The sequence below is a fragment of the Dunckerocampus dactyliophorus genome, chromosome 19 (genome assembly GCF_027744805.1).
Source record: "Dunckerocampus dactyliophorus isolate RoL2022-P2 chromosome 19, RoL_Ddac_1.1, whole genome shotgun sequence".
NCBI classification, from domain to species: Eukaryota; Metazoa; Chordata; class Actinopteri; order Syngnathiformes; family Syngnathidae; genus Dunckerocampus; species Dunckerocampus dactyliophorus.
The window spans coordinates 17,829,734-17,855,939 of NC_072837.1; the positions used below are offsets into that span (position 1 = coordinate 17,829,734).

At 40.2% G+C, this 26,206-nt stretch overlaps 2 protein-coding genes across 5 annotated transcripts in view; one reads left to right on the forward strand and one right to left on the reverse strand.

Annotated features, from left to right (window-relative positions):
* LOC129171976 (A-kinase anchor protein 7-like) overlaps window positions 1-4,911 on the forward strand; it is a 37,677-nt gene extending 32,766 nt beyond the window's left edge. For both annotated transcript variants that reach the window (XM_054761216.1, XM_054761215.1), the window contains exon 11: window positions 1,676-4,911. The gene's annotated coding sequence lies outside the window, so the exon portion shown is untranslated. The remainder of the gene's footprint in view (window positions 1-1,675) is intronic.
* On the reverse strand, window positions 795-25,754 carry med23 (mediator complex subunit 23). 3 transcript variants are annotated; one of them, XM_054761212.1, is made up of 31 exons: window positions 25,399-25,754; window positions 24,920-24,951; window positions 24,734-24,821; window positions 24,536-24,660; window positions 24,303-24,414; window positions 22,450-22,548; window positions 22,287-22,388; window positions 22,139-22,208; window positions 21,781-21,893; window positions 21,620-21,715; window positions 17,497-17,514; window positions 13,929-14,135; window positions 13,167-13,310; window positions 12,954-13,099; window positions 12,634-12,879; window positions 12,426-12,568; window positions 10,599-10,773; window positions 10,361-10,524; window positions 10,152-10,276; window positions 9,863-10,068; window positions 9,248-9,428; window positions 8,980-9,150; window positions 8,694-8,910; window positions 8,512-8,621; window positions 6,094-6,220; window positions 5,840-6,005; window positions 5,706-5,778; window positions 5,416-5,630; window positions 5,221-5,341; window positions 4,948-5,079; window positions 795-2,153 (listed from the first exon to the last, which is right to left on the reverse strand). In XM_054761212.1, the coding sequence occupies exons 1-31, from the start codon at window positions 25,447-25,449 to the stop codon at window positions 1,884-1,886; spliced, it is 4,245 nt and encodes a 1,414-aa protein (XP_054617187.1). In that variant the 5' UTR covers window positions 25,450-25,754; the 3' UTR covers window positions 795-1,883. The 3 variants fall into 3 exon arrangements, with proteins under 3 accessions (XP_054617187.1, XP_054617189.1, XP_054617188.1); XM_054761213.1 differs by lacking the exon at window positions 17,497-17,514 and having other exon boundaries at window positions 796-2,153; XM_054761214.1 differs by lacking the exons at window positions 24,734-24,821; window positions 24,920-24,951; window positions 25,399-25,754 and having other exon boundaries at window positions 24,303-24,430.
* Window positions 25,755-26,206: the final 452 nt, after the last annotated feature.

A 26,206-nucleotide genomic window follows, 5' to 3' on the forward strand; every position in this document is an offset into this window, starting at 1 on the left:
GAGATTGAAGGGGACTCTGGGAAGTAGCCCAGTTGGCGCTTTCAGTGAAACGAAACGAAATAAAAATCATGGCTGACGGTTTGTTATTGTTTTGTTTGCGAAGCTAATCTTTTTTTGTCAGTGTTGATTATTTTTAAAGTGCATTTTACAAGCATTTTCTCTTGAATTTTTCATGAATGCAGCAGTCGTAACACTGACAGTTATTATTTTCGTAAATGTTTTTAAAATTTTCACTGAATACAGTAGCCATGTCGGTATGAATTAGTTATTCTTTCGAGAATATTCTCATTACATTTTGGTGACAGTTGACGTCAGGGGTTTCCCCCCTTCCCATTGAAAAAAAAGTTATTAAACTAATGAACGTATATGTTTTGTTGTTTATTTAATCATCATATATATTTTTATTGATCAGTAAATAATACATTATTATTAAATAAATCATAAGTATTAAATAATTATAACAAAATACTATAATTATAATTACATTATTCATTTAGTATTGTCATAAAAAGTTTACAAGCGATATAGACATATACAGACAGATTGTTTTACTTAACTCCTTCAATTTTATTTGATTCATGAATACAATTATTATACTCTTTACTATTCTGAATTGAATCAAATTGAGCATGTCATAAAAATCACTTTCCAAACATTGGAATTTTTTTTTTTATTTTAATTTTTTTTATTGAGAAAAAAATGTATTTTTATTTTTTGATCAAACGAAAAAAACTCACAAAATAAATATTTAAAAAATTATGATTTTCATTGATATTCGGCTTTTATTGCAACTCTACAGCTGCCTAATGTATATAAATATATTAAAATTATATTGATTTAATTAGGACAGTGTCTATTGAGCAACATACTGTAGATACAGTAGCTACATTTCATGTTGCCCTAAAGCAGCCACCAAAAACAAACATACATTTACAGACGTGCATACTTCCAACACCAGTTAAACAGATTCACTGTCAAACAGGTCAAAATATTCCTGACTGTTTTCCAATGTTGCCGCTCGTGTTCACACTGCTGTCATGTGATTTCCCTGTGCTTCGGCTGTTGTTGTACTGTTGTTTTAAGTGACATCTAACGGTGGAAGAAGGAAGTGCACGCTTTCATGTTGACTACAGGGGTACCCTTAGCCTTCATTTGCAGCTTCAAGACACCCATATTTCACTACTTGTGGCGCCGCGGGAGCCAAAAAGGCAGCACATTTAATTACATTTTAATTCATCCACCCAGCAGAAAAAATAAAAACACTGCTGGGATTTGGACTCCAGTCTTGTTATCATTAATTAAACTGCTGTCATCGCCGTGGTGCTTGAACAAATCCCACAACAGCCCACTTCTAGAAACCATGTTTTTGTTCGGATGCATTTTACATTTAAGAACATTTTTTAGTCCACTAGGCACAAATAGTCTTTTTTGCAGAAATGACTTTTATTGTAAAAAGAAGTAAATAAAAAAAACAATATCATGATCAACTTTTCCACACAGGACTGCAATCTATTTGTGGTGGTGGTGAGTTGGAAGGGGGGAATGATGTAATCAAATTTGCATAAGACATATTTCGAAAAAGGGAGTAAAATCCATGAAAAGCAAGCAAGACAAATATGTTGCGAAGTAGAAATGAACTTTCTGTTTCTCTTTCTGTTTTTCCATAATGTCACAGACAGACGGGCAGACAGACAGACAGACAGACACAGACAGACAGCCTCGCTAGGCGCCATTTTGAAAAAGAGTGTCCAGAAGGTGCCTGAATACTCAGGTGGCACCAAACCTATTTGTGGCGGGCTGGAAACGCCGATGGCGGTAAAGAAAAGGAGTCTATTTTTGTGTCCATGCTAATGATGTCCCAAGTAAACATCAGCAACGGCCGCCTACATTGGAGCGTGCGCATGCTGCGACGAGGAAGAAGGTGAGGAAGTGGCGACGGTGACGACGGTTGCAGAGGAAACCATCGAGGACGACGAAGACGACGACGAAGGCTGAGGCGTGGAGGTGATGGCTGACGGGACGGTGGACACGGTGACGGCTGACGACGACAACGCCGCCGCCGCCGATGCAGACGTGTCGATCTTGCTGCTGTGCGTGATGAAGCGAAGACGAAGCTTCATGGCCGGACGAAGAGTCATGATGATTTTCTCCACCTGCACAGGAAGACGAAGGAATCAGCAGAAGACCTCCGCCAAGGCTTCTTGATCAGCCGAAGCGAAACGTGTCTGTTGTCATTTGATGACGACCACTTCCTGCTTTGTGTAGGATGATGCGCCATCCTAGAGCGGACTGTAGCATTGTCGTCACAGTGCATAAGACACCGCAAAAAGTGACTGTAAACTTCTTGATGGGGGAACTTTATCTGGATTTGCACCACGTCTCTACAAAGTTCTGTGGAATTTGTTTTGCAAACCAACTGTGATGAAAACCTAGTATCAGGGCCACATTGGAGGGAACAAAATTGGGGATTTCCAGAATAAAGTTGTAAATTTATGGGGAAAAAAGTTGTAAATTTATCAGAATAAATTTGTACATTTTAAAAAAAGTCTAATTTATGTCTAAAAAGTTGCAAATTTACGAGAAAAAAAGTCATAAATTTACCAGAATAAAGTTGCAAAGAAAAAAGTCAAATTTATGACAAAAAAGTGGTAAATGTACGAGAAAAATTGTCATAAATTTACAAGAATAAAGTCGTAAATTTATCCGAAAAAAAAGTTGTAAATTTATGAGAGTTTATGAAGTTTTACATTAACGGAAAAAGCCTTAAATTTACAGGAATAAAGTTGTAAATTTACAAAAAAGTCATACATTTTGCGAGAAAGAGTCATGCATTTACGAGAATAAAGTTGTAAATTAGAAGAAAAAAAATTGCCAGAATAAAGCTGTAACTAAAAAAAAAAGTCAAATTTATGACAAAAAAGTGGTAAATTAACGAGAAAAAAGTTTTACATTTACAAAAAAGTTGTCTTCTTTATTCTCTTACATTTACTAGAAAAAGTCATTAATTTACGAGAATAAAGTCGTAAATTTAAGAGAAAAAAGTCGTAAATTTACAAGAAAAAAGTTGTAAATTTACGAGAAAAAATACATTTACAAGAATAAGTCTTAAATTTTCAAAAGAAGAAAAGTTGTAAATTTACAAAGAAAGTCATACATTTACGAGAATAAAGTTGTAAATTTCCCAGAAAAAAAGTTGTAAATGTGCGAGAAAAAAGTGGAAACTTTATGCTACAGGCATTGCCTGAGACACCTATGAAAAGGAGGGACTTATGTGACCTTTGGCCTTGAGCATTGACGGGGTCGGGGTAAGGAAGGCGGAAGTGAGAAGGGCTAGACATGCTAATCTGTTTGTGCTCAACTGCCCTGTTTTGCTGCCACGTTACAAATAAAAGCTTGCCCGAAGAGGAAAGCTTCCTTCCTTCCTGAAGAGCTATGCTCGATTTTCCCTCTGACACCTCATATTACCACTTCATTCTCATAAATGTACCACTTCATTCTCATAAATGTACCACTTCATTCTCATAAATGTACCACTTCATTCTCATAAATTTACCACTTCATTCTCATAAATGTACCACTTTATTCTCATAAATGTACCACTTTATTCTCATAAATGTACCACTTCATTCTCATAAATGTACCACTTCATTCTCATAAATGTACCACTTCATTCTCATAAATGTACCACTTTATTCTCATAAATGTACCACTTTATTCTCATAAATGTACCACTTCATTCTCATAAATGTACCACTTCATTCTCATAAATTTACCACTTCATTCTCATAAATGTACCACTTCATTCTCATAAATGTACCACTTTATTCTCATAAATGTACCACTTCATTCTCATAAATGTACCACTTTATTCTCGTAAATTTACTACTTTATTCTCAAAATCTCAGATTTTTGTTTCCAATGTGGCCCTAATCCTCCGTCGTAAAAAGGTGAACAGAAATGGTGTAAATATGAAATAAATATTAAGAGTTTCATCTGGTGAGATGTTCAAGAGATGTCCACAGAACTGGACATCATTCAGCGTGTTGACTTTTTGATCTGGTAGATTGAGATCTGGACTGGTTGCAGGTGAGTACTGTGCGGACACGTGTGGCAGTGCATCCATATCGCACGTTGTCTGTGACATTTTATTCTATTTATCTTTGCTCGATATTAGCAGCGTCCAATGTGCGGCCTGGGGGCCATTTACTGCATGCGGCTATTTTATCTTATTGGCCCTCGAATACAATTAAAAAAGAAAACTACAGCAAAAATAGAAAAAAAGAGCAGTCATTTTACAAAAAGAGAGACAAAATATAGTCATAAAATAAGTCATAATATTAAAAGAAAAAAATAGCAAAATCTTGAAACATTACAAACAAAAATATGACTTTTTTGAAGTCAATATTATGAGAAACAAAAAAAAGAAAAATGAAGTACCAATTTTTAAGGAGGAGGTTGTGTAAACGTTCTACCGTGACCGTAATAAAGTCAACTTCTGAATAAAAGACTTAAGACGTAAGAGCACAAGGACGAAAAGGAGTAAAAAAGTCTAACCTGAGAAGAAAAAGTTGATAATGATAATAAGAATGGAGTCATTTGTCAGCGATAACAGAAAGCAGAGATTCATTTTTTAGCATGTGCCCCATGGTGGAAAAAGTTTGGACACCCCTTTTCAATATAAAGAGGATTTTAAAATCATTTCAAAATAGGTTAAAACATTTTTTGTTTTGAATTTTAATTTCATTATTGAAACTACTTTCTTAATTGTATTCCTTTATCAGTGCATTTATTCATTTCTTACATTCACCCGAGACCGGTTGCCAGCCAATCACACGGCACTCTAAATGGAATGACTTGGCAAAATATCCGTCCTTCCATGACTATTATGAATCCATGTGTACTCCTACTGTATTGATGATTATTATTGATTATTGGCAGTGAAGTGACCTGCTCCTTGACGCTGTCTCCTGTGTACATGTACTTGATGTGGTACAGGAAGTCACAGATGGGGTCCATGTAGCTGAGATGTTGGCAGTGTTGGTCCACCACCTGCAGCATCTCATAGAAGGCCACGCCAATCTGAAAAACAAACGATCCAAAAAGCACACACATTTACTTTGTGTGAGCAGTTTGCTCCTTCCAGCTATTACAACATCGGTTCTAATGCTGCCGCTGTGTGACGCAATATGCACGTTCATCGGCGACCACGATCACGTCTACCTCCAACATGCACCGCGTCCTCTCCTGCTGGAAGCGCTGTAAGAAGGGTCCGACCAGGTGGTACACGTACAGCAGCTGGAACTCCGTCTGGACCACCGGCTTCAGCGTCTCTGAAAGGAATCTACACACACACACACACGACATAAAAAAACGTCCCTCAAAAGGCAAAGGGAGTGAGAGGTCGTCCTGTCTGACTTGGGAATGAGTGACAGCTGCCCGATGGACGAGTGGTGCCAGACGGCGTGTGCCAGCGCCAGCACGTAGCTGCAGCTCATCTCGCTGTAGCTCTGGTGGCACGCCGTGAAGTCCAGCAGGGAGAAGGGGTCGCGCGCCCACGCCGTCTCCGACGTCAGCGCCAGTGAGCCGATCACGGCCACGATGCGGTCGTGCAGGACGATCCAGTACGGCTCCTGCCAGGAAAAGACGAGCTGAAGTCGCGTGGCGCGAGAGCGGAGATGTTTTTCCTAATTTCTCTGCTTCCTTACCGGCAAGGCTGTGATGACGAGGCCGATGGCGTTCATCCAGGCTGTGATGCTCTCACGAGGAACCAGAGGTTGGCTACGATGAAGATATAAATAATGAAAGGCGTAAATAACGTGCCACCATCTTAGCTTCTCACCTCTTTAGGACCACGTTGAGGAGGGCGTTGCCGACGTCTTTGCCAGGCACGGCGAGCGCCATCAGCTCCACGCAGGTGACATGCAGGGCGTGCGCCGCCGGGTTGGGGAACTCATTGAACCTCCAGTCGCAGTTGGGGAACGGGCCTGGCGACTTCCCAGCCATGGGTGGAGGCGGCGTTAAGGAACAGCTGCTCTGATAAAAGCGGAAGAAGCTTTTTTTCCTCCCCAAAGGACAAAGAATTGATCAGGATATTGTCCACCAGGCGTCCAATCAGCTTGCAGTAGTAGGTGTCGTCGGGGGTCCAAACATTATCGTCTCTTTGGTTCATGCCGAACTTCAGGTAGGTCTCGCTGAGGCACCAGCCGGGGGTCCGGTTGTCCTGTCCAACAGAGACAACAACGAAGAACTCTTCATCCTTTCACTTCCCACTTTGAATACAATTTGCACTAAACGTTGAAGCTTTTGGCACACAAGACAAAACTTTGGTAAAAGGTGCGGATGGAGGGATTCAGTCCGCCTGCATCTGCAGGGTCCAATTGGGGCAGTGACCCGATAGCTGACCCGTCTAGCAGATGGAGTTGCAGTAAAAAAAAAAGAAAAAAAGTCTCCTACATCTTTCAAATGGACATTACCGCCACCTACAGGACTGGAGTGGAACAGTGTTGGCAAGAAGGTCATTATATTTGATACTTTATAGATCCATCCATCCATCCATCCATCCATCCATCTTCTATGCCACTTATCTCCAAGACAAATTCACATTTCCAGCAGCAAAAATGTCATAACAAACTTAATGACTTAAATTACAAAATGAAATAAAACAACCAAGGCAAGACATGAGAGACAAGAAAAATAACAAATAATAAATAAAGCAATAATAATGGGACAGATCACGTCAAATTTGTAATGCAATAAGACATAATGAATCAAAAGAATACATCATAATAATAATAAACCACATCATACTTTAATACTGTAAGTCCAGGCCTGTGTGTGTTTTTCGGAGTGCAATCAAGCTGATCTTGCATCCAAATTCTCCTTAAAGAAGGCGCCTGATCCTGATCCTCTAAGTTTCACCGTTGATTTTGGAAAAAGTAAGTCAAATATGTTTTTGTCTAAACTTTATGGTTCACCTTTCAAAAAGAAGGTTTGATAAAAAACAGATTATCCCTGAACTTAAGTACAACTAAAATGGAAAGAGCAGAAAGGACACGTACGACCAAATACAAATAGACGGAGTGGACATTGAATCATAATAGATAATAGATGAAAAAATGAGCTGGAAATCTCACATCAAAAATATACAACATCAGGTGGTGAGAAATACTTCAATATTGAATAAAACAAAATTTGTTCCTGATCAAAAATCACTCCACAGTCTGTACTGTTCTCTGGTATTCCCATATCTAACTTATTGTGTGGAGATAAGGGGTAATAACTAGAAAAGCAATCTTCACTCACTAAATGTACTGCAAAGAAGATCAGTGAGGATAATCCATAATGCTGCGTATAGAGAACAAACAAATCCCTTATTTTTAAAATCACAAATATTAAAATTAGCTGATTTAGTACATTTTCAAACCACTAAAATAATGCATAAAGCTAACAATCACCTGCTACCCAAAAATGTCATACAATACTTTTCTACAAGAGAGGAGAAATATGATCTTAGGGAAAAACTAAACTTAAAACACTTATATGCAAGAACAACGCTAAAAACCCGCAGCATTTCAGTAGGTGGAATTAAATTATGGAACGGATTGAGCAAGGAACTCAACAATGCACCAAGATGAGCAAATTAGAAATACAATACAAGCATTTGATGTTTGCAAAATACAAGGAAGAATAGTCTTGAATTTGTTTTGTTATGCTTGTCTCTATTATTATTTATTTATTATTCTACTGATTATTATATTTATTGTGAAAAAAATCTTAACAATTACATCATCAAATTATTATATTACCTTATTATTCTGTGTATTAAAAAACCCATATGGAATACAGGAAGTGAATAAATGTACTGCACAAGATGTGTAATGGATGGGGGGTAGGATTAAATAAGCTTTGGTTCCTCCTACTCCTTTTGGACATGTGGAACTGTGAACTGAATGTTGTGTTTTCCATTGTAACTTGCGTGCATGTTCAAATAAAATGAAACCATTACTATATCATATACTGTAGCCCAGGGATCACCAACGTGACCCCCCCCGACCACATGAGGCGCCAGCAAGCCTGCTTTCATTGAGGTTTACAGTTAATAATGCGAGAACACAAGAAAGAAATGCATTCTGAAATAGAAAATGTGAGTTGTGGATACCAGCATTTTGTCAATGTTCTGGTAAAACAAGGATATTCGCTTTGTTTGGCTTGAAATAAGCTACGAAAATGACCATTTTCATTTTCTAAAAGTAGCTCTCACAAGAAAATGTCAGTGATCCCTGATATTAGACAATATGTGATCGGTTTCAGTATCCTTATCGGCTGATTTCACTCATGGATGATCAGCTCGTCAAATGTCTGACACACTTGTGATACTCTTCCTCATCTCTCAAGCAAAGCCAGCCATCATCATCATCATCGCCACTTACAGCAGGGTCTTGAACGCCACTGCTGAAGCTGTGGTATTGGTGGTGAGGGATTACTGCATAAAGCAGCAATGGTGCATCCTACCTTGAGTGACATCATGATGGCGTGCACCAGCTTCCTCTTCAGGCTGGTTCTGTCTCTCAGGTGTCGCTCGTAGTAGTGGAGTGTGTTGTACAGGTACGTCACTGGACGGTCTGCGGTTAAGCACACGGCAGGGCGTGAGAATCACACTTTTTACCTGAACTTGAAACGCTCTCCCGACTCACCGTGAAACTTGTAGAGGCCGCCCAGGTGATCCAGCAGGGTTTCTAGTGACTTGGAGACGGGGATGAGCTCCAGGAAGCGGTGGATGACGATGTCAAAGACGGGCAGGAAGCGCAGACACACGTTGCCAAAGTAGATGGGCATGTACTGATGCTGCACCTGCATGGGAGGGTTGAGCTGCTCCGCCACACCCTCAAAGTACAGCTTCTCTGGGTATTTCTACAGCAGCAGGAGCAGAAAGGCAGTTATTATCTGTACAGTGAGCAACGTCGTGCTAAGAACGAATACCATGTGGTAGCTCATGTGCTTATTGTGCCAGTCGCTCTGCAGCCAGTGCTCGGGAGAGTTCTCCTTCACAAAATCGTTGACTCTGTTGCGGAAGTCGTCGGACTTGAGCAGCAGCAGCTGGATGATGAAGTAGCACACCTGCGCCTCGTTGCGCTCGTGGCTACGCATCGCCTGGACGACACGGCGGAGGGGCAGGGCGGGGTGGTGAGTCACAATAAAGAACGAAATGGTGTCTTTGCTGCGTGTGCAGCGGCGCGGCGCGGCTCACCAGACACAGGATGACTCTGTCCAAGGTGACGATGTTGTATTTCCACACCATGTCGTTGAGGATTTCGATGCACTTGTTGAGCTGGGGACCGCCGGGAGATGTTGAGAACTCGTAGACCAGGAAGTCCGCAAACGTGCGCATGTGCGCCACGAGGGCACGAGCCCCGATTCGCTCCAAGACGCTGAGGGAGGAAAGAGTTATTAATTATACATTAAACTGTAACCTGTGTTCTGCACACAAAGCCAAATTTAAAATGTGCAAAATGTATTAAACATTTATATAAAATAAGAAATGTCTGTCAAAATGAATTTAAATGTAAGATGACATTAAATTTACTTTAAAAAAAAGTTGTTTTTATTTTGTAAAATTGAATTTTACAAATTTCAAATATTAAAATAATAATAATAATAATAATAACAATAATAATATAAACTGTGCCTATTTAGGGTGGTTTTACATTTCATTTGTTTGGATGCAGAGGAAATTCTGATTTAACCTGACCTCATTATGATGATATATACAGTATATGAAGTTCCTAGGTTATATCCGTTTGCGTCTGTGAATATGCGTTGAATTCGGGGGGGTGGACCATAAACTGCTTGCTTTGCTACTGACTTGAAGCCAATCTGGTTGATGTGGTCCGTTTCCAGCAGCATCTTCCACAGCAAACACAGGAAGAACGGCGGCGAGCCCTGCATGGAGAAGTGTGTGATGATGTCCTCCTCGTTGGTCATGGACTTCCACTTCCTGTATTCCTCTTCCACGTTCTTCTTCAGGTTGAAGCGCGGCTCCTGGGGGACGTTGTTCTGTTTGAAGAAGGCCTGAAGGGAGAAATCAAGCGAAGATCAAGGCAGGAAGTCTGGTGGCGTGGTAGGGGATGAGTGAATAGGAAACGAAAGAGCACCTGCAGTGGCGCGGGGAAGCAGGAGAGCGTGTGTGCAGCCCAGTTATGAGGAGTGAAGTTCATGATGGTCTGCAGGATGTCTTTGCACCACGTGCCATGGATGGAATCGGAGCCTGTGAAGAAATCTGATACACGGGCACATAAAGCCTGGTTTCATTGTGCTACAGGATACTAGATAATGCAGAGTGGAGGTCCAAAGCGTGCCATACCGGTCACATGCGTGGCTCTGGCCAAGGTGAGGATGAGCGCTCGATTCAGTTCTTCCGACTCGACCGACAACACTGTCTTTGGGTCGCTGAGGAAGCGGGTGAACTGCGGCTGCACCTCCGAGCTGCCCAGTGCTGTGATCAAGCGCAAAGCGGTGCTCTCCACGCTGAGCAAAGAAAGATGGGTCAAAGAGAAGGAACTCATAAAGCAGCCTCGTCGCTTGTCACGCGCCGTGCTTACCACAGATGCAGCTGGTTCTGATTGGTCTGCGGCACGGCGGCCAGACTGTGTAGGTGACTCAGCAACTGGACACGGTAGTGCGGCTGAATGTGGTGCATCCTGTAGCTGAACATCTCCAGCAAGGTGTGGAGGATTCCCCACGCGTGGGATTTGAAGACGTTGGGCAACAGCTGGCCTGAACACATGGAGGAGTGATCACATGCAGATGGCTACATGGTCAACACACTGGAAATGCTCCATTTACAGCCAGCTAAAGCACACAGAGAGGATGGGGCGTTTATTGACTCTAATAATGATTTGGAGAGCATGAGAACGTGGAAAGGAAAGCATAGCTCTCTTTGACCACATGGTCGTTTATGAACAAGTATATTGCACGACACAGCAGCAACAGAACCAATGGTGTAATAGCGGTAAGGAGGAAATGCCCAGTCAGCATTAATAGTGCTGATGAGTTGACTGTAAGCAACAGGCGACAAGTGTAACACGCATGACCTTCACGCCAGCAGCTGTGTACAAATACTGTATTTGAAAGCGCATGCAGAGCTAGATAAAGCTGCTAATGATACATCAAGCTGTTAATGCCAATGGTTTTTGACCTGACGCTCTCTACTTGTGCGAACTTGCAGTGTGAGAAACTACCAAGTTGCACTGTATCGATGTCATTCAGCAATTGTTTTGGGGGTTAAAGGACCCCCCATGAATAATAAGAGTGTCTTGCAGACTACACACCACTCTGTCGAATGCTCTGTTGGGAAGATATGGTACCATCCATGTCATTGCGATGTGGCCGGAGCATTATATAAATGAATGTACAATAAAGTAGGGACCACTTCTCTTCTCACTCACCGTCAAGTTGTGTCTGAGTAGAGTTTTTTTTAATATTCCACAACAGCGGTTATTTGCATTTCTATAGAATAGGAACTATATCCTATATTCTACAGTTCTATAGGAACTATAGGATACGTGGTGGCTAACCGAATAAAGCTGTCAATTGGAGCAGTACCATCATTTCTGGTGTATAAACTTCTCCTTTTTCCTTACGCTTTGAATCCTGCAGCTTATTCAGTGATGCAGCTAATTTATGGCTTAAAGGAACCACAGTTCCGACGATGCTTAGAGTGCGGTTTCAGGAAGTAGTGAATTGGATGATTGAAGTGTTTTGAAGTCTTATGCAGTGATCGTGTTTTGATCTGACACATCTTAGGTAAGTTTGATCAAGTGTAGAATTACTACAGCATCTGTTTGGACTGCTTAAACTGTGGCAGAGTTTGAACTCCGATGAAATAAAGCATCTCACGCCTCATCAACAGAGCTAACGCTGGGAACATTGAGTGGAGGTAGAATTGCAAGGTTCATAGTGTATCTTTCTGTACAGTGTGTCAAAAAAATCCTCTATCACCAACGGGTTTTGAAAGGCTGGTCTATTGTGCAATGAAGAGGACAGATCAAGCAGTGACAGCAAGAACAACAACGAAAGAGAGAGACTGACAAAGTGTGTGAGGAGGGACGCTGTTCAACTGTGATGCTGAAGAAGACAGCTTTAGTGGTTTTAGTTCCCAGGAGGAGGAGGACAGCGATGTATGATCTTTCTGGTAGGCTGCTGTTTAACTAATGTTGTTACACGCACTGTTCGGCTCAGTTTAGAAAAAAGCATTTATTTAATGAAAAGTAAGAACAAAAAAAAAATTTCTGTGTACTAAATCGCGACATGGACATGGTATCAATTCTTCTTTAAATTTAGTGGGTGTGACTTATATATCAGTGCGCTCTATCTAGCCCGGATATTACCGTAAATTATGCCGTTTGGTGTCGTTTTTGGAGACTCACTGATGAAGCCTTTGATGCCCAAGGACTCGATCTCCATGTAGACCAGCAGCCTGCTGTATGTCTCCAACAGGGCGGGGGCCAGAGCAACACTGGACTTGGCATGGGCCAACTTGATGACCCTCGTGGCGATGCTGTGGATCAGACTGGATGGACAAGTGGAGCGTATGAGCGTTGGGTTTTTCTGAGGAGGATTGTTGTCGTTCGCTACCTCATCTTTGCGTGCACGGTGAGCGAGTCCAGCAGGTTCATGGGCAGGGGTGTGAAGGAGCCCAACGCCGTGCAGTTAGTACCTGGCAGGTTGATGCGCATGGATTGCGTTCCGTAGATGGTCTCCACCAGAACGCCCATTGGCAGGGAGAAGCAGTCCGGGTTGGTGCTGTAGGCGTTGCACAGAAGGGCAATCTTATAGTCGGTCATGCCCAGCGTTTTGTTCCGCAACGACTGCTGGAGGAATCTGAAATTAACAGAACAGAAAATGTGAGGAAGCTCTAAATGTATTCACTGGAAAAAAAAGTACATTCTTCCTACTCATGGTGCAGTTTTAGGGAGTGCGGTATGGGAATCTGCAGATTGGAGTTGTCGCTTTGAGCTTTGCGGTTCAGGTGGATCCAGATGCAGGTCATGGCGAAGGCGTGAGTGGACTGTGGCTTGTTGATGTCTGGAACGGGAATGCACTGCAGAACATAGAAGAATTAGATGTGATAACCAGAAGACTAACCAGAAAAGCTATCACAGACTTGCCTCTTTTTCAGGATACAGCAGGTCAAAGAGCTTAATGACAGGCAGGAAGTCTGCCAAGGCGTTTTTCAGGATGCTTCCCGATATGAACTGTAGCAGAACCCACATCAAGTGGTCTCTTCCTTTTATAAGACCTCTACCTGCAAGCTGGAGTAAAGCAGCAAAGTAAAGCTGTTGGCATAATCCTGAAAACACATCCCTATAGAATTGGAGAGAGGATGATATTTCCTATTTTCTTTCCTCAATATACAGAACTTAATTTTACAGTATGTGTACATTATATATTTATGCATATATTATTTTCAGATATTTATTATTGTTTTATATTAGTACTAATATTCTGTAGATACATTTTTTAATATATTTATGTACATTTTATAATAATAATTTTTCTAGTTTAATAATGGTGTGGAGTACATGAGAAAGTGAAAGAAGAACATAGCTCAGAACATAGTGATTTGTTACAACACAGCAGCAACAGAACCAATGTTGTAATAGTGGTAAGGACCAAACTGCTCAGCCTGCATTAATAGCTGAGTTCATTGCAAACAACAGTGCAAAAATGCAACACATATGACCTTTACACCAACAGTTGAGTAGCTAAATTTTCAAGCGCACGCAGAGGTAGACAACACAGCAAAGTACAATTTTTCACATAATTCTAAAACATTTCCCTCTCTAAAGAGCTGTTTTTAATTATTTATAAAGTGTAACTTGCCCAAAAAAAAGCACAATTTAAAGTGTAGCGATGGGGTGTCCTCTCACCTTTTGGTGCAAGGACAGCACCATGTGCGGGAAGCTGGCAAACTGAAACAGGACAAAGAAGATGAGCTGCGAGGACAGGTGCTCCCACAGCAGCTGGCTGGTCCCGCCCACGTCGGCGTCAAAGTGCTCTTCCGTCTCAGAGCGCTCCATGGCGTACATCACCAGGTCCACCAGCTGCTCCTCCAGCACGGGACAGCGTTGCTTTTGCTGGCAGGAGAGACATCCAGGAACAGAGAGAGAGAGAGAGAGAGAGAGAGAGAGAGAGAGAGAGACAGAGATTAATATGGACGAGAGAACAGTCAATCATTATTTATGCCGTTTGAGATGTTTGAGTTTGCACGAACTCCTAAAACTGCGTGCAAATCCGATCCATTCACAAACTGATCTCTATATACCGCCACGCTATTATTGATTCTTTTCTTAACTGGCAAAGCATCAATAAAAAATTTACAAAAATTAAAAAAAGACAATGAAAAAATGTCCTCCAAAAAAGCTCCATGGGCCTCATTCAGCAACAAATTTGCTTTTAAATTCATTCATTATTCCCTCTAGACATAAAACAACACCCCATAGTCACCTTTACGTTCCTATGGTACCCAATATAGTAGACATACCGTAAAAAGAGATAAAAAGACATTTAAGACATAAATAAGACTCGTGCGTGTTGCTGTAAATGGGTTCCGGTGCTCGAGTGGGGGCGGACAGGAAGTGCTGTCTGGGGTTCAGAGCTGACTTTTAGCTTGCCGTGGGTTACGGCCGCAACAGTAGCTCATGATGCGGATTACTGTGTCTGTTATGTGATCATTCTAACCTGCAATACAAGCCTGTTGCTCCGGCAATCAAGTCTGGTGCTTGTGTGTCTCACCCAACATTACAGTAACATTACTGACACCTAATGACTAGTGTAGAATACTACATATCACAATTTGAATGCGTCTTGTGAATACCTTATTATATTTGACTTCATTTAGCCATTTCTATGCTTGAAAATGCTTAATTTAGGCAAAAAAAGTAAATTGCCTTAAATATGCATATGTTCGACCAATAATAGGCAGTATTCAAACACAAAAAACATATTTTGGAAAAACCATACTAAGAGTCAAGTGGCGAGGGATTACTGTATATAATAATAATAATAACCATTTGTTACATTATATTTTTTCACACAATGATTATTGTAATTTTGATGGTTAGAGTGTGGGGTTAAGGAAAAAGAATTTTTCACTTTCGCAACATTTTCCGTTCCTTATTAAAACCGTGCTTTACTGGCTGCCATTAATTCTATAGTTACTACGTCATATGAACGGGTTACAATAACACCACACCGGCATTCAAGAACAAACATTTCGTTTAGCAAATGAGGCCCAATGTCTGTGACGTAAAACAGCAGTACAACATGCAATGCATTTTTCTCTTTGCAATGTTCAGGTCATGCCAACAACAACAACAACAACAATAATAAAATATACAGTACGTATGTAATACTTGTACATTTGACAAACACCACAAGAGCCATGTAATGAAGGAAAGGAGGTAGGAATCAAGAGGACGACAGAAGAAACAAGGGAATGAGAGTGCAGGTGAATGTGGAAAGTGGTAATGGATATACAGTGTCTGCCTCCCTAAGAATGCACATCTAGCATCCGAACCATTAACTAAACTTTACTCTTTGGCAACGACACGGCAGAAGCAATGAGGACGTTTCGCGGCGCTCTTTCCCATAACGAGGTGCGAGCACCAGATGGCAAAGCATAAGGAACGGGCCGTGCGACACAGTCGAGGCATGCAGGCCGCGGATTTTGTGAAGAAGAGGAGTGGTGAGGCTTCGTTTTGGACAACCTTTAACACAACTTCTCTTCTGCACGCGCGGGGAATAAAGCGGAAACAAAAGAGGAACAGAAGGAAAAAGCCAAGGCGTCTTAGAAGAGAAGCAGATCCGGGTGGACTTTTTAATCTACCAACTAATTCAAATATCGCAACAGGAAGTGAAAATGTAAGAAAATATGGCATCTTCTATTCTGGGAAGAAGTGGCGCTTCCACACCAACACAGCGAAGATGTGGAAGCCTGTTTCCACCACTGAAAGAAAAGAACTATCCCAATGGGAAGCCCTGATTATAAGATACAAAGTCAAAATCATGACATAAAAAGTCACAAATATGAGACAGGAAAGTCATAATTATAAGATAAAAAGTCAAAATTATGAGATAAAAAGTCATAATTCCGAGATAGGAAAGTCCTAATTATGAAAGAAGTCTAAATTATGAGATAAAAAGTCGTAATTATGAGACAAAAAGTCAACATTATGTGATGAAAACTCAAAATTATGAGATAAAAAATATAAAATTATGAGATACAAATTGCAGATGTGCTGCTGCCTTCAATGGAGCCTTCGTCACGTGGCACACTACACATGCGCACTTTGTCATTTCTACTTTTTATCTCAGAAGTATGACTTTCCCATCTTATAATGATGACTATCTGGTCATTTTGGCTTTTTAATCTCATAATTATGACTTTTTATTTGATAATTATGGCTTTGGTAAGTATGACTTTTTATCTCATAAATGTGACTTTTTAATCCCATAATTATGACTTTCCTATCTCATAATTAGGACTTTTTTTATCTTGTAATTATGCCCTTTTATCTCAAAATTAGGACCTTTTATCTCATAGTTTTGAATTTTTAACTCAAAATTAAGATTTTTTAATCTTGTAATTTTGACTTTTTATCTCATGATTATGACTTTTTATCTCATAAAATTGTGACTTTCTATCCCGTAATTTAGACTTATCTCATAATTTAGACTTTTTATCTCAATTTCAACTCTGTCTCTCATAATTTAGACTTTTTATCTCATATTTTCTTTCTACAGTACAGACCAAAAGTTTGGACGCACCTTGTCATTCAATGCGTTTTCTTTATTTTCATGACTATTTCAATTGTATATTCTCTAAAGTATGAATGAACACATGTGGAATGATGTACTTAACAATAAAGTGTGAAATGACACTAAATATGTCGTACATTTTAGATTCCTCAAAGTAGCCACCCTTTGCTTTTTTGATAATGCTGCAAATCCTTGGTGTTCTCTCAATGAGCTTCATGAGCGAGTCACCTGAAATGGTTTTCACTTCACAGGTGTGCCTTGCCAGGCTTACTTAGTGGAGTTCCTTGCCTTATTGATGGGGTTGGGACCATCAGTTGTGTTGTGTGTGTCCACACTTTGGGCCTGTACTGTATCTCATAACCAGGATTGTTTTTATCTCGGCACTTTGACTTTTTATCTCATAATTATGACTTACCACTGGGATATTTTATTTCTTTCAGCAGCAGCTTCCATACGAAGATGCTCGGATGAAGAAAGAAAGAAAAAAAAAAAAGAGGTGAGTCTCAATATTTTTGTCAACATCTGCTGCAATCACTCCAAGCGCTGTGGCCTTTTCTCTCCGCTCCACGCTTTTGCTTTCTTGTGGTACATTTACTTATTTGTTTCCTTTCCTGGTTGGTCATGTGACCGTGAGGAGGAAGAGGAGAAGGAGGAGGAGGAGGAGGAGCAACGACATACCTGAGCAATGTTCAGTGTCTTAAGAGAGAAGCGTGTGTCACACAAGAGACGAGCGCAGGAAGAGAAACAAAGAGGGACGAACAAACAAAAGAGGGAGACAAGAGGGAGAGAGAGAAAAAGTGGTGACTCACGAGCGAGGACGTTTGACGCCAAAAACCCTCAAAAAAAACAAACATGCAAACGGGAGTTCATCGTTCACATGTAGAAACCAGAGCGTTCCTCTTTGCCGACTGCCCCCAAGTCAGTCACCTTGCAGTTCTGACCAGCAGGAAAGTGCATTATGGGTACAAGTGCTTTGTTCTTTATGTATGCAGTATTGTTAGCGGGGAGGGGGGGCTGCAGGAATATAAAGAGGTGAGGAAAGTGAGGATCAGTGGTTCCCATATTAAGGCTCAATGTGGACGTGACGACACCAGCAGGGTGAATCACGGCAATCATCATCATCATCATCATCAATATGCTGGATGAGTTCAACTATTTCCTCAAATAGTGGCCTCCAACCCCGCCTGTGCCAAGGCCGGCTTCATCTGCATGTGACAGCTCTTACATTTTCTTCCTGTCATATTATGACTTTATTCCCATAATATGATTATGTTTCCCTCCAACCTAACTTTACATTGTTTTGTTTGTTCCTCAAAATATTACAACTTTTAAAAAATAATGTAATTTTTCTTTGGTATTTTTCTCTATGCTACAAAAATGGCATTATTTCCTCCATATTACAATTTTATTCAGGCAAAACTGCAGATTTTTTTTCCTCTTATCATTTTGCCTTTATTCAGCTGTTTTTTCGTTCTTCTTGTAAATTTTCTTCTTGTAATTATGATTTTATTTCCAGAATATGTTGACTGTCATCTCGTAATATTATAACATTTTTCACAACCTTTATGCTACTAAAATGATGTTATTTTCCCTCATATTACATTATCCTCATAAAACTATGAATTTTTCTTGTTAAATGACAACATTTCTCTCAATATTTACACTCTATTCTAGTAAAATTACTGCTGTTTTTTTTCCTCCAGTTTTCTTGCTAAATGATACTTTTTGCTAAATGATACGCACACTCATAGCACTTGTATTTATTTATTTATTTCTATTATTTATATGTATTAATGTCTCTTCTGTTGTTGTTGCTTAATTTATTGGTATATATGTTTCTTATGTTCTTATTCTTTCTTGTGTTTTCTTTCTTTTCTTGGGAGAATGAACAGAATAAGAATTTCATTGCATGGTATAACTGCCTGTTTTACTATGCATATGGAAATAAAACTCTTGAATCTTGAATGGTTAATACACCAAAGTATTTTTAATGCTAAAATATCACTATTATTGATACACAAATGTTCCAAATTACAATTTTACAAAAAGAGCAGTGCTATTTATTAAAAATGTAAAATTATAGATACTTACAAGCATTCACAACAGGAAAAAAAACATTTTGTTCTAAACAAAACATTATCAGGACCAAAGGATGCCATACAAATATTTTGCATGGGGAAAAGAACTATTTAGGTATTTCACTTTGTTAGCTATTAAATGAATAACAGTTTTTGTTGAGAGATTACTATTATATATTATTTTCTATATATAATTTTATTATTTAATCAATTTCATGTATTTATCATTTACATTTTTTGCCATTTGATTATTATAAAACTATTTGTACAAATAAAGGTATCACCCCTTATTTTATTTTACACATAAACACCTTACAAAAAACTGCACTTCTTTCTGCCCATCATCCACAATCCTGTGTACATACTGCTGTAACACATGAACAGGTCTTTCTCTTTTGTGTGCGGTCTAAAGACATAAAACAGATAAAAAGAGGCAGCTAATTAATGCACGTAATGGGACACACCAATTTCGCATAAAAAGCACGTTATTAACACCTCCAAAAACATTTGATCATTTTATATCCATGCTGTGAGCATGTAGTAACAGGCACAGTATTTTGCCCTATTTTGGTCATTTTAAGCATTAGAGGAACTTCCTTCCTGGGCGTATTGATTTCACATAACAACATAGAAAGGAACGCTACACATTCATTTTTTAACTTTTCCAAACTCAAAAACAAAAACACAGCAGCAGTGGCGGCAGCTCCAATATGTAGCGTTACCTTTCACTAGTTGCTAGCCGGCTAGTAGCTAGTCGATGTGGTGTCACTATGCCAGTAAAGTAGTTCTTGGGCGTAACAATGTTAATAACAACAATAATAAAAGGTTGTATACCAACAGCGTACTGAATTCCTACTCTCTAACAATGTGTTTGATGCTTTCCAATCAGGCTTTAGGCCCCACCACAGCACTGAAACAACTCTGATCAAGGTGATATCCGTCTGAACACAGATACAGGCAAAGTCTCACTTTTAGTTCTGCTAGACCTGAGCGCTACTTTAGACACAGTTGACCAAGTGATTTTATTCCAGAGGTTAGAAAACTGAGTGGGAATCTCTGGTACTGCTCTAAATTGTCCTACCTGGAGGACAGGAAGTACTTTATTGGAATCTGTAACTGTGTCTCAGACAGAATAGCTATGACCTGTGGGGTTCCCCAGGGCTCAATCCCGGGATCCCTATTGTTCAATACATGTTGTGCATGTATGCTTCTTTTAGGACAGTAGCTGCAATGTGTCCTAACCACAACTATGCAGACCACACTCAGCTCTGCGTGTCACTGACGGCCAGTGAAAAAGGTCCTGCAGATTTACTTTGTCACTGCATCAAACAGATCAGTGTGTGGACGCAAAACAACTTTCTCTAGCTCACCTCAGACAAAACTGAAATCACTGTCTTTGGCCCACAGAAACAAAGTGTGTTATTAGCCACCGTGAGACTCATCAGGTTAGAAATCTAGGGGTAATAATGGACTCAGACCTGAACTTTCAGAGCCACATTAAATCAATAACATCAGCAGCTTTTTACCACCTAAAAAACATTTCCAAAATCAAGGGAATAGTGTCTAAACCAGATTTGGAGAGACTACGGTAATCCATGCCTTTGCCCCAGCAGACTACTATAACGACCATCTCACCAGGCTCTCCAAACAAGCAGTAAAACAGCTGCAGTACATCCAGAATGCTCCTGTTCGAGTCCTGACTAGAACCAGGAAACATAAGCATATTAGTCTAGTACTCAGGTCTCTGCACTGGCTTCCTGTCGCTAAGAGAAAAGACTTGCTTGTGTACAAGTCTTTTCATGGTCTTGCGCCAAAGTACATCTCTGAAAAGGTTAGAGCCACATAAACCATCTGAGAAGCTCATTGGGGGGTCACCTGCGGGAGCCCAGAGTCAGGACTAAACACGGTGAGGCAGCGTTCTAGTTTTATGCTGCCAAAATCTGGAACAGCCTTCCAGAAGATGTGCGATACTCCTCAACTTTGGCAATGTTCAAATCCAGGCGGAAAACACTTCTATTCAACTGTGCATTTGACAGTTGAAAGGATTTTATGTGCACTTATGAGTTTTATTTTTTTATTTTATGGAGAATGATTTTATGGAACGATTTTATTAAGTGTTTTTCCCCTTCTTTTCTGTAAAGCACTGAATTACCTTGTGTACCAATGGTGCACTATAAATAAACTTGCCTAATAACAACGTCGCTGTACTTTGGTTAATATGCAGGTCACATGATGAAAATGGAGCGTTGTTGGTGCTTTTTGGAGTTTTTTCAGAAGGCTTGGTGCGTCCCATTACGTGCATTCTTAGCTGCTTCTTTTTAGCTCTTTTTATATCTTTAGAAGGCATAGAAAAGAGAAAGACGTGTGTTCAAGTTTCATAAGGATTGTGGATGATGGGCAAAATTACAAAAAAAGTGGTGTTTTTCTTTAACCTCATAGATGCCTGATACTCTCAGTAGTTCTGTACACTAAATCCTGTGCTCACTGTGTGAGGAAATATTGTAAGCTTTCTTTGTCATGTATTTTGATACCCTGTAGAATGGCAACCTGTGGGAAACACTGATACAGCAAGAAAAGGAAGGTGCAGAAAGCAAAAACTTAACTATACATAGAATATTTGGTTAGTTGAGGAGAAGTTGGGGTATTTCCGGGTCTAGGGTCTAGCAAGGCCCTGTTACTGACGACAAGAAGAAGCTCAAGGTGGTGGTGGGGCAGACATGTACCTGTTTGCTGAGTCCTAACATGTTGCACACCATCTCTCTTGAGCACGGCTGCTCCAGCACGTAGCGTAGCAAGCCCGTCTGCGGCTCAAACAGGTCCTGTGCAAGCACATAAATAAAACTTTAATGCTGCTGTTTAGTGCATGGGTGTCCGTGTGTCTCACCTTGTCGAAGGGCAGCATGCCTTTCAGCGGGAAGCGCAGGGTGGTGGGGTCCAGCTTCCAGGAGTTGCAGATGGCACCACTGTTGTTCACAACTGGCAACAGGCTGCACCGACCTTTGGGCAAACAACAACTGCACACTGAAATGGGACCCCATACTGTACATTTTAACAATATATATATTACTGTGCTCCTAATCTGAAACTACAATTGACAGCAAAAATTCTAATTATTTGTTATGTGCACTGACAACAACATTGGAAAGAAACGAATGCCGCCTCAGACTGCCATAAAATTACGTTGGACAAGTGCAGAGTTACAGTGATGATGTAAAAAGTGGTAGTAGCGCTCAATTTCTTACCACAGATGGAGTTGATTCTGGCTGTGGGTCGGAAACTGTCTACAAAGTCTGATATCAAGCTGCCGAGGAGCTACAAACACAAGAGACCGAGTAACGAAAACATACAACGTATACTTAAAAAATAATAATAATAAAAAAAGACACTCACCCAGTGAGACAGTTGTCCTTCTGGGTAGAGTTTTCGGATCTCCGTGACAGCAAAGTAGGCGGGCAGCAGACAAGCGTTTCTGTCTAGGATATACTCCACCACCTGTCAATCGATTCCCATTAATTCACATGAGCACGCATTTAATCTCATTTGGGGTGCGCACCTCTCGAGCTGTCAGCAGCTGTCGCACTATAGCCGAGCTGACGGTGATGGGGACGCTCTGGATTTTGTCCAGCACGGCTTTCAACAGGTCTCGAACACCCTGAAATACGAACACAGGCGCAGAGTGGTTAAGGGGGAAGTTTTTATGTTAGAAATGAAAGTGCACAAAAGGGCAAACAAACACCTAACATCTGCAGAAGCTGTGTTCAAGCACATATTATTACACAACTATAAGAAGAACTCAATGAAAGACTTAAAATATATTTTTTGCAATGCTTTTTTCATGCAATAAGCAAAAAAGATGAGCAATAAACAGTGACATTTGAAAACAGAGCTCATTATTAAAACACATCACAAGTGTGTGGACTTTTGTGACTTTTTCCAATGGATTTATTATCCTAATTATATTCAATAGCATATTTCAGACACACTTTTCATAATTACCATTAGTTCACTTTACTGACATTTAAAAAATGTATATTTTCAAGTTTCCAATTACGGTATGATGATGAGGTTAATGTCAAAAATAAAAAGAAATGACAATACAAATCACTATGGGGTGGTGAAATGTTAGGGACACGCCTCACTTTCACCAGGACAAAGTCATTGTATTTTTCTTTTATGTATTTTTTTTTTAGGGATACTCCAATCAGGGTTTTATGCTGCAGATTCCAACACCGATCATCCATGATTAAAATCAGCCAATACCAATCACATAGATTAATTGTACATTTTTTAATCGATTTAGGGTGAGTGCTATTGGTCAGGCATGCCATATAAGGGGGAAAAGTCAGGACAATTCCAAGGTCCCCTGACTGCCAGGAGGCCCAAAGGATAGGTAATTACTAATAAAATAATTAATTAATTAATAATATTGTATGAATGGATACATATGCTGTATAGATATGCATATAACTTACTGTATTATTTGTGCACATATTGACCGCTATTGGTTTGAAAACGATTTCAAATATCCTAAAAATCTTTCACTGCGCTTCATTTGGATAAGCATGCACCGGAATCGCACTGTCTGCCTTGCTGGCACATGTGCACGCAACCAGATATGCGACACGTGTTGACTTTCACTTGGTTTGTTATTGTTGAACAATAGCCCGTAAAATGTGTGACAACTTGTCACATGCTAAGCCTATCTACGCCAGCGTGTGTGATCGCTCACGTTTCAATCTCATTCCACTTTCTGGCATTATTGTTTACGGTACATGCATGGCTGGCGGCATCCAGCTAGCTCGGAGCTACAAGCGGCTATTACGTTCATGGGATACATCCATCATCGATTATCATCACAACTTACTTTCTTAAAGTGTCACTTAACAATCTTGCTTTCTTCTTATCATTACAATACTTATGGCCTGTCTTCAAAACACTAGTTGTCTGTCATAGTTGTGCAACAGAAACACGTAGTGTGTACAGTTCTAGACGGTGATGCTATCACAGGTGCTCCGTAGCTCACCAACTGATGTTGAGTAGTTCACCAAAAAATATTTGCCTCACCTCTTAGTATCTACGTGTTCTATTCAAACATGACACCTGTATTTAATGACACATGAGCACACTGAGTGGAGATGTGCTTTGTAAATAATGTGCAATTTAAATGTTGGAAGTGCTCTCATCAACTTTGCCATCAGATGTACAATTTTGCAATGGTCTCAGTTCATGTTCTAAATAAATAAATAAGCCCCAAAAAATTGCTATTTGTATTTTTTTTTTTTTTAATTACAGACGCAGCAGCGGCACGACACAGCGGCAGCAGTCCGCCATCCCATGCAGCCCACCACCACAGATTAAAAAAATCCTAGGGGAAAACCTGGGATGTGTGTGCATGTGATGAGAGACCTTGTAGTCCACTCCTCCGATGATCTTGCGGATGAGCTTGAAAGTTAAGGCCCACAGCTGCGTCCTCTCCCACTCCAAGTTGTCAGAGCTGATCAAGGCAGCGCAAACCATCCTGAAATGTAAACATACTGTAAACAAACTAATGAATACCACTCTCGCAGTGTCAATCAAAAATGAGCAGTATTATCTTTGATGGGGAAAAGTTTTTGATACAGCAAATGTATTTGGTGTACCTTGGTGGTAAGAGACTGGTCTCTACAGCCATCGCCAGACAGTCGTAGAGGAAGGAGATTCTTTTGGGACTGTGCTGGCTGTGTATAAACCGCACAATCCACTGCACGCACTGTTCGTGAGACTCCTGCAGGAAGACAGCAAATCCTTCTGGTCATTTGTGATCTTGTGTACATGCTCTTTATGTGTGTACGACGAACCTGAGGCAAAGTTCCCCAGTATTGCTGGAAAGCTCCCAGACAACTTATCAACTTTGTCCTCTCATCCTCTGGAGAGTCCATACACATCCTGAAATCACAACAAAACATGTTACAAACTCCTTCCTCATGCTTTCAACATTTAAAATGACACTTCTGTGAGACATTAGTGTGTGTGGGTGAAATTACCCAGCAAACGCCTCTTCAACCATCTCAGTTTTCTGAGGAAATGAGAGGACATTATAAAAAAAACACACATCAGCTTAGAGGTATTGTGGTAATTTGACAATAGGCTTATGATGTTGCAGTAGTGTGAAAAACTAAGAGCTGTTGCTAATATTTTGTCCCTGTCATGTAGCTAACCTAAATATTAACTCAGTTACCAGTATGATGCAGAAATTGCATTCACAATAACAAAACTATGGTGAAAATGAATCAACATCACAAAACTATCGTTGGGTGGTATCCAGTCATTTATGTCTATTCGTATTGTTTAAAAGTACACGTGTTAGTTATAAGATATGTGGCAATGCATTACTAGAAGCAAAATATTAATTAATGAAGTTGCAACTAGCATTTACGTAATGTACACAAGTACAATGGCTCCCATGTGTTGGACATCACCGGTGCTCATGATGTAAAAGATGGTAAATGTGTACAAATATTACCACAACATCCTCAAAGATGCTCTGCAGCTGCGTTTCCATCGTAAGTGCCATACTTGCAGCAATAAGGCGCTTGTTATAGGGGAGTAAACCCTACATAAATCCTGCAGCTATCTTCTCACTTGCTGTTAGCTGAAATGCTAACAAAAAACGCAGAGGAGGCGGGTGCAAACGCAAAAATAGTCCGGGGAAGAACAAGCAACGGCACATAGTTTCGACCCTCTGTAAAATTGAGAGTATCTCTTCTCGATTTAGTTTTTGGACGTTGCTACATTCGTCCTTTATCCTGATAACATCTACATTTCTCAGAGGGTGGTATTGCATTGAGATTTTAGTTTGACGCGAATCTGTGGATAGTAAGGACAACGTTTGCATTGTTGACTCTTCTCGGTTACCGTTGTTGCCACTTTGAGCATGTTATTTTTTAAATTCGATCATAACTTCTACATAAACGACACACATTTAATGATTTCTTTTATTTTGGGGCTTCCTTTCATTTGGAAATCTGTAAGAATATTGTCCACCAGGTGTCACCATTGCATATATAGACCTACAGTATACGCGTAGGTAACCAAGGGAATGTACTGTACTTGCATATCTATATTTCCAATAAAAGTTGTTATTTTTGCATCTTATTTTAAGTATTTTTACCTAACTAAAAAAAAATAGTGGCAATTTCTTTAAAGAAATGCGCTTTATCCATGGCTAATGTTGAGGATATGCGCATGCCCAAAACTTGCACGGTGCAAACTAGGGGTGGGCGATACTGCAAATTTTGGTATCTATCTGATACCAAGCGATTTTGTGACTT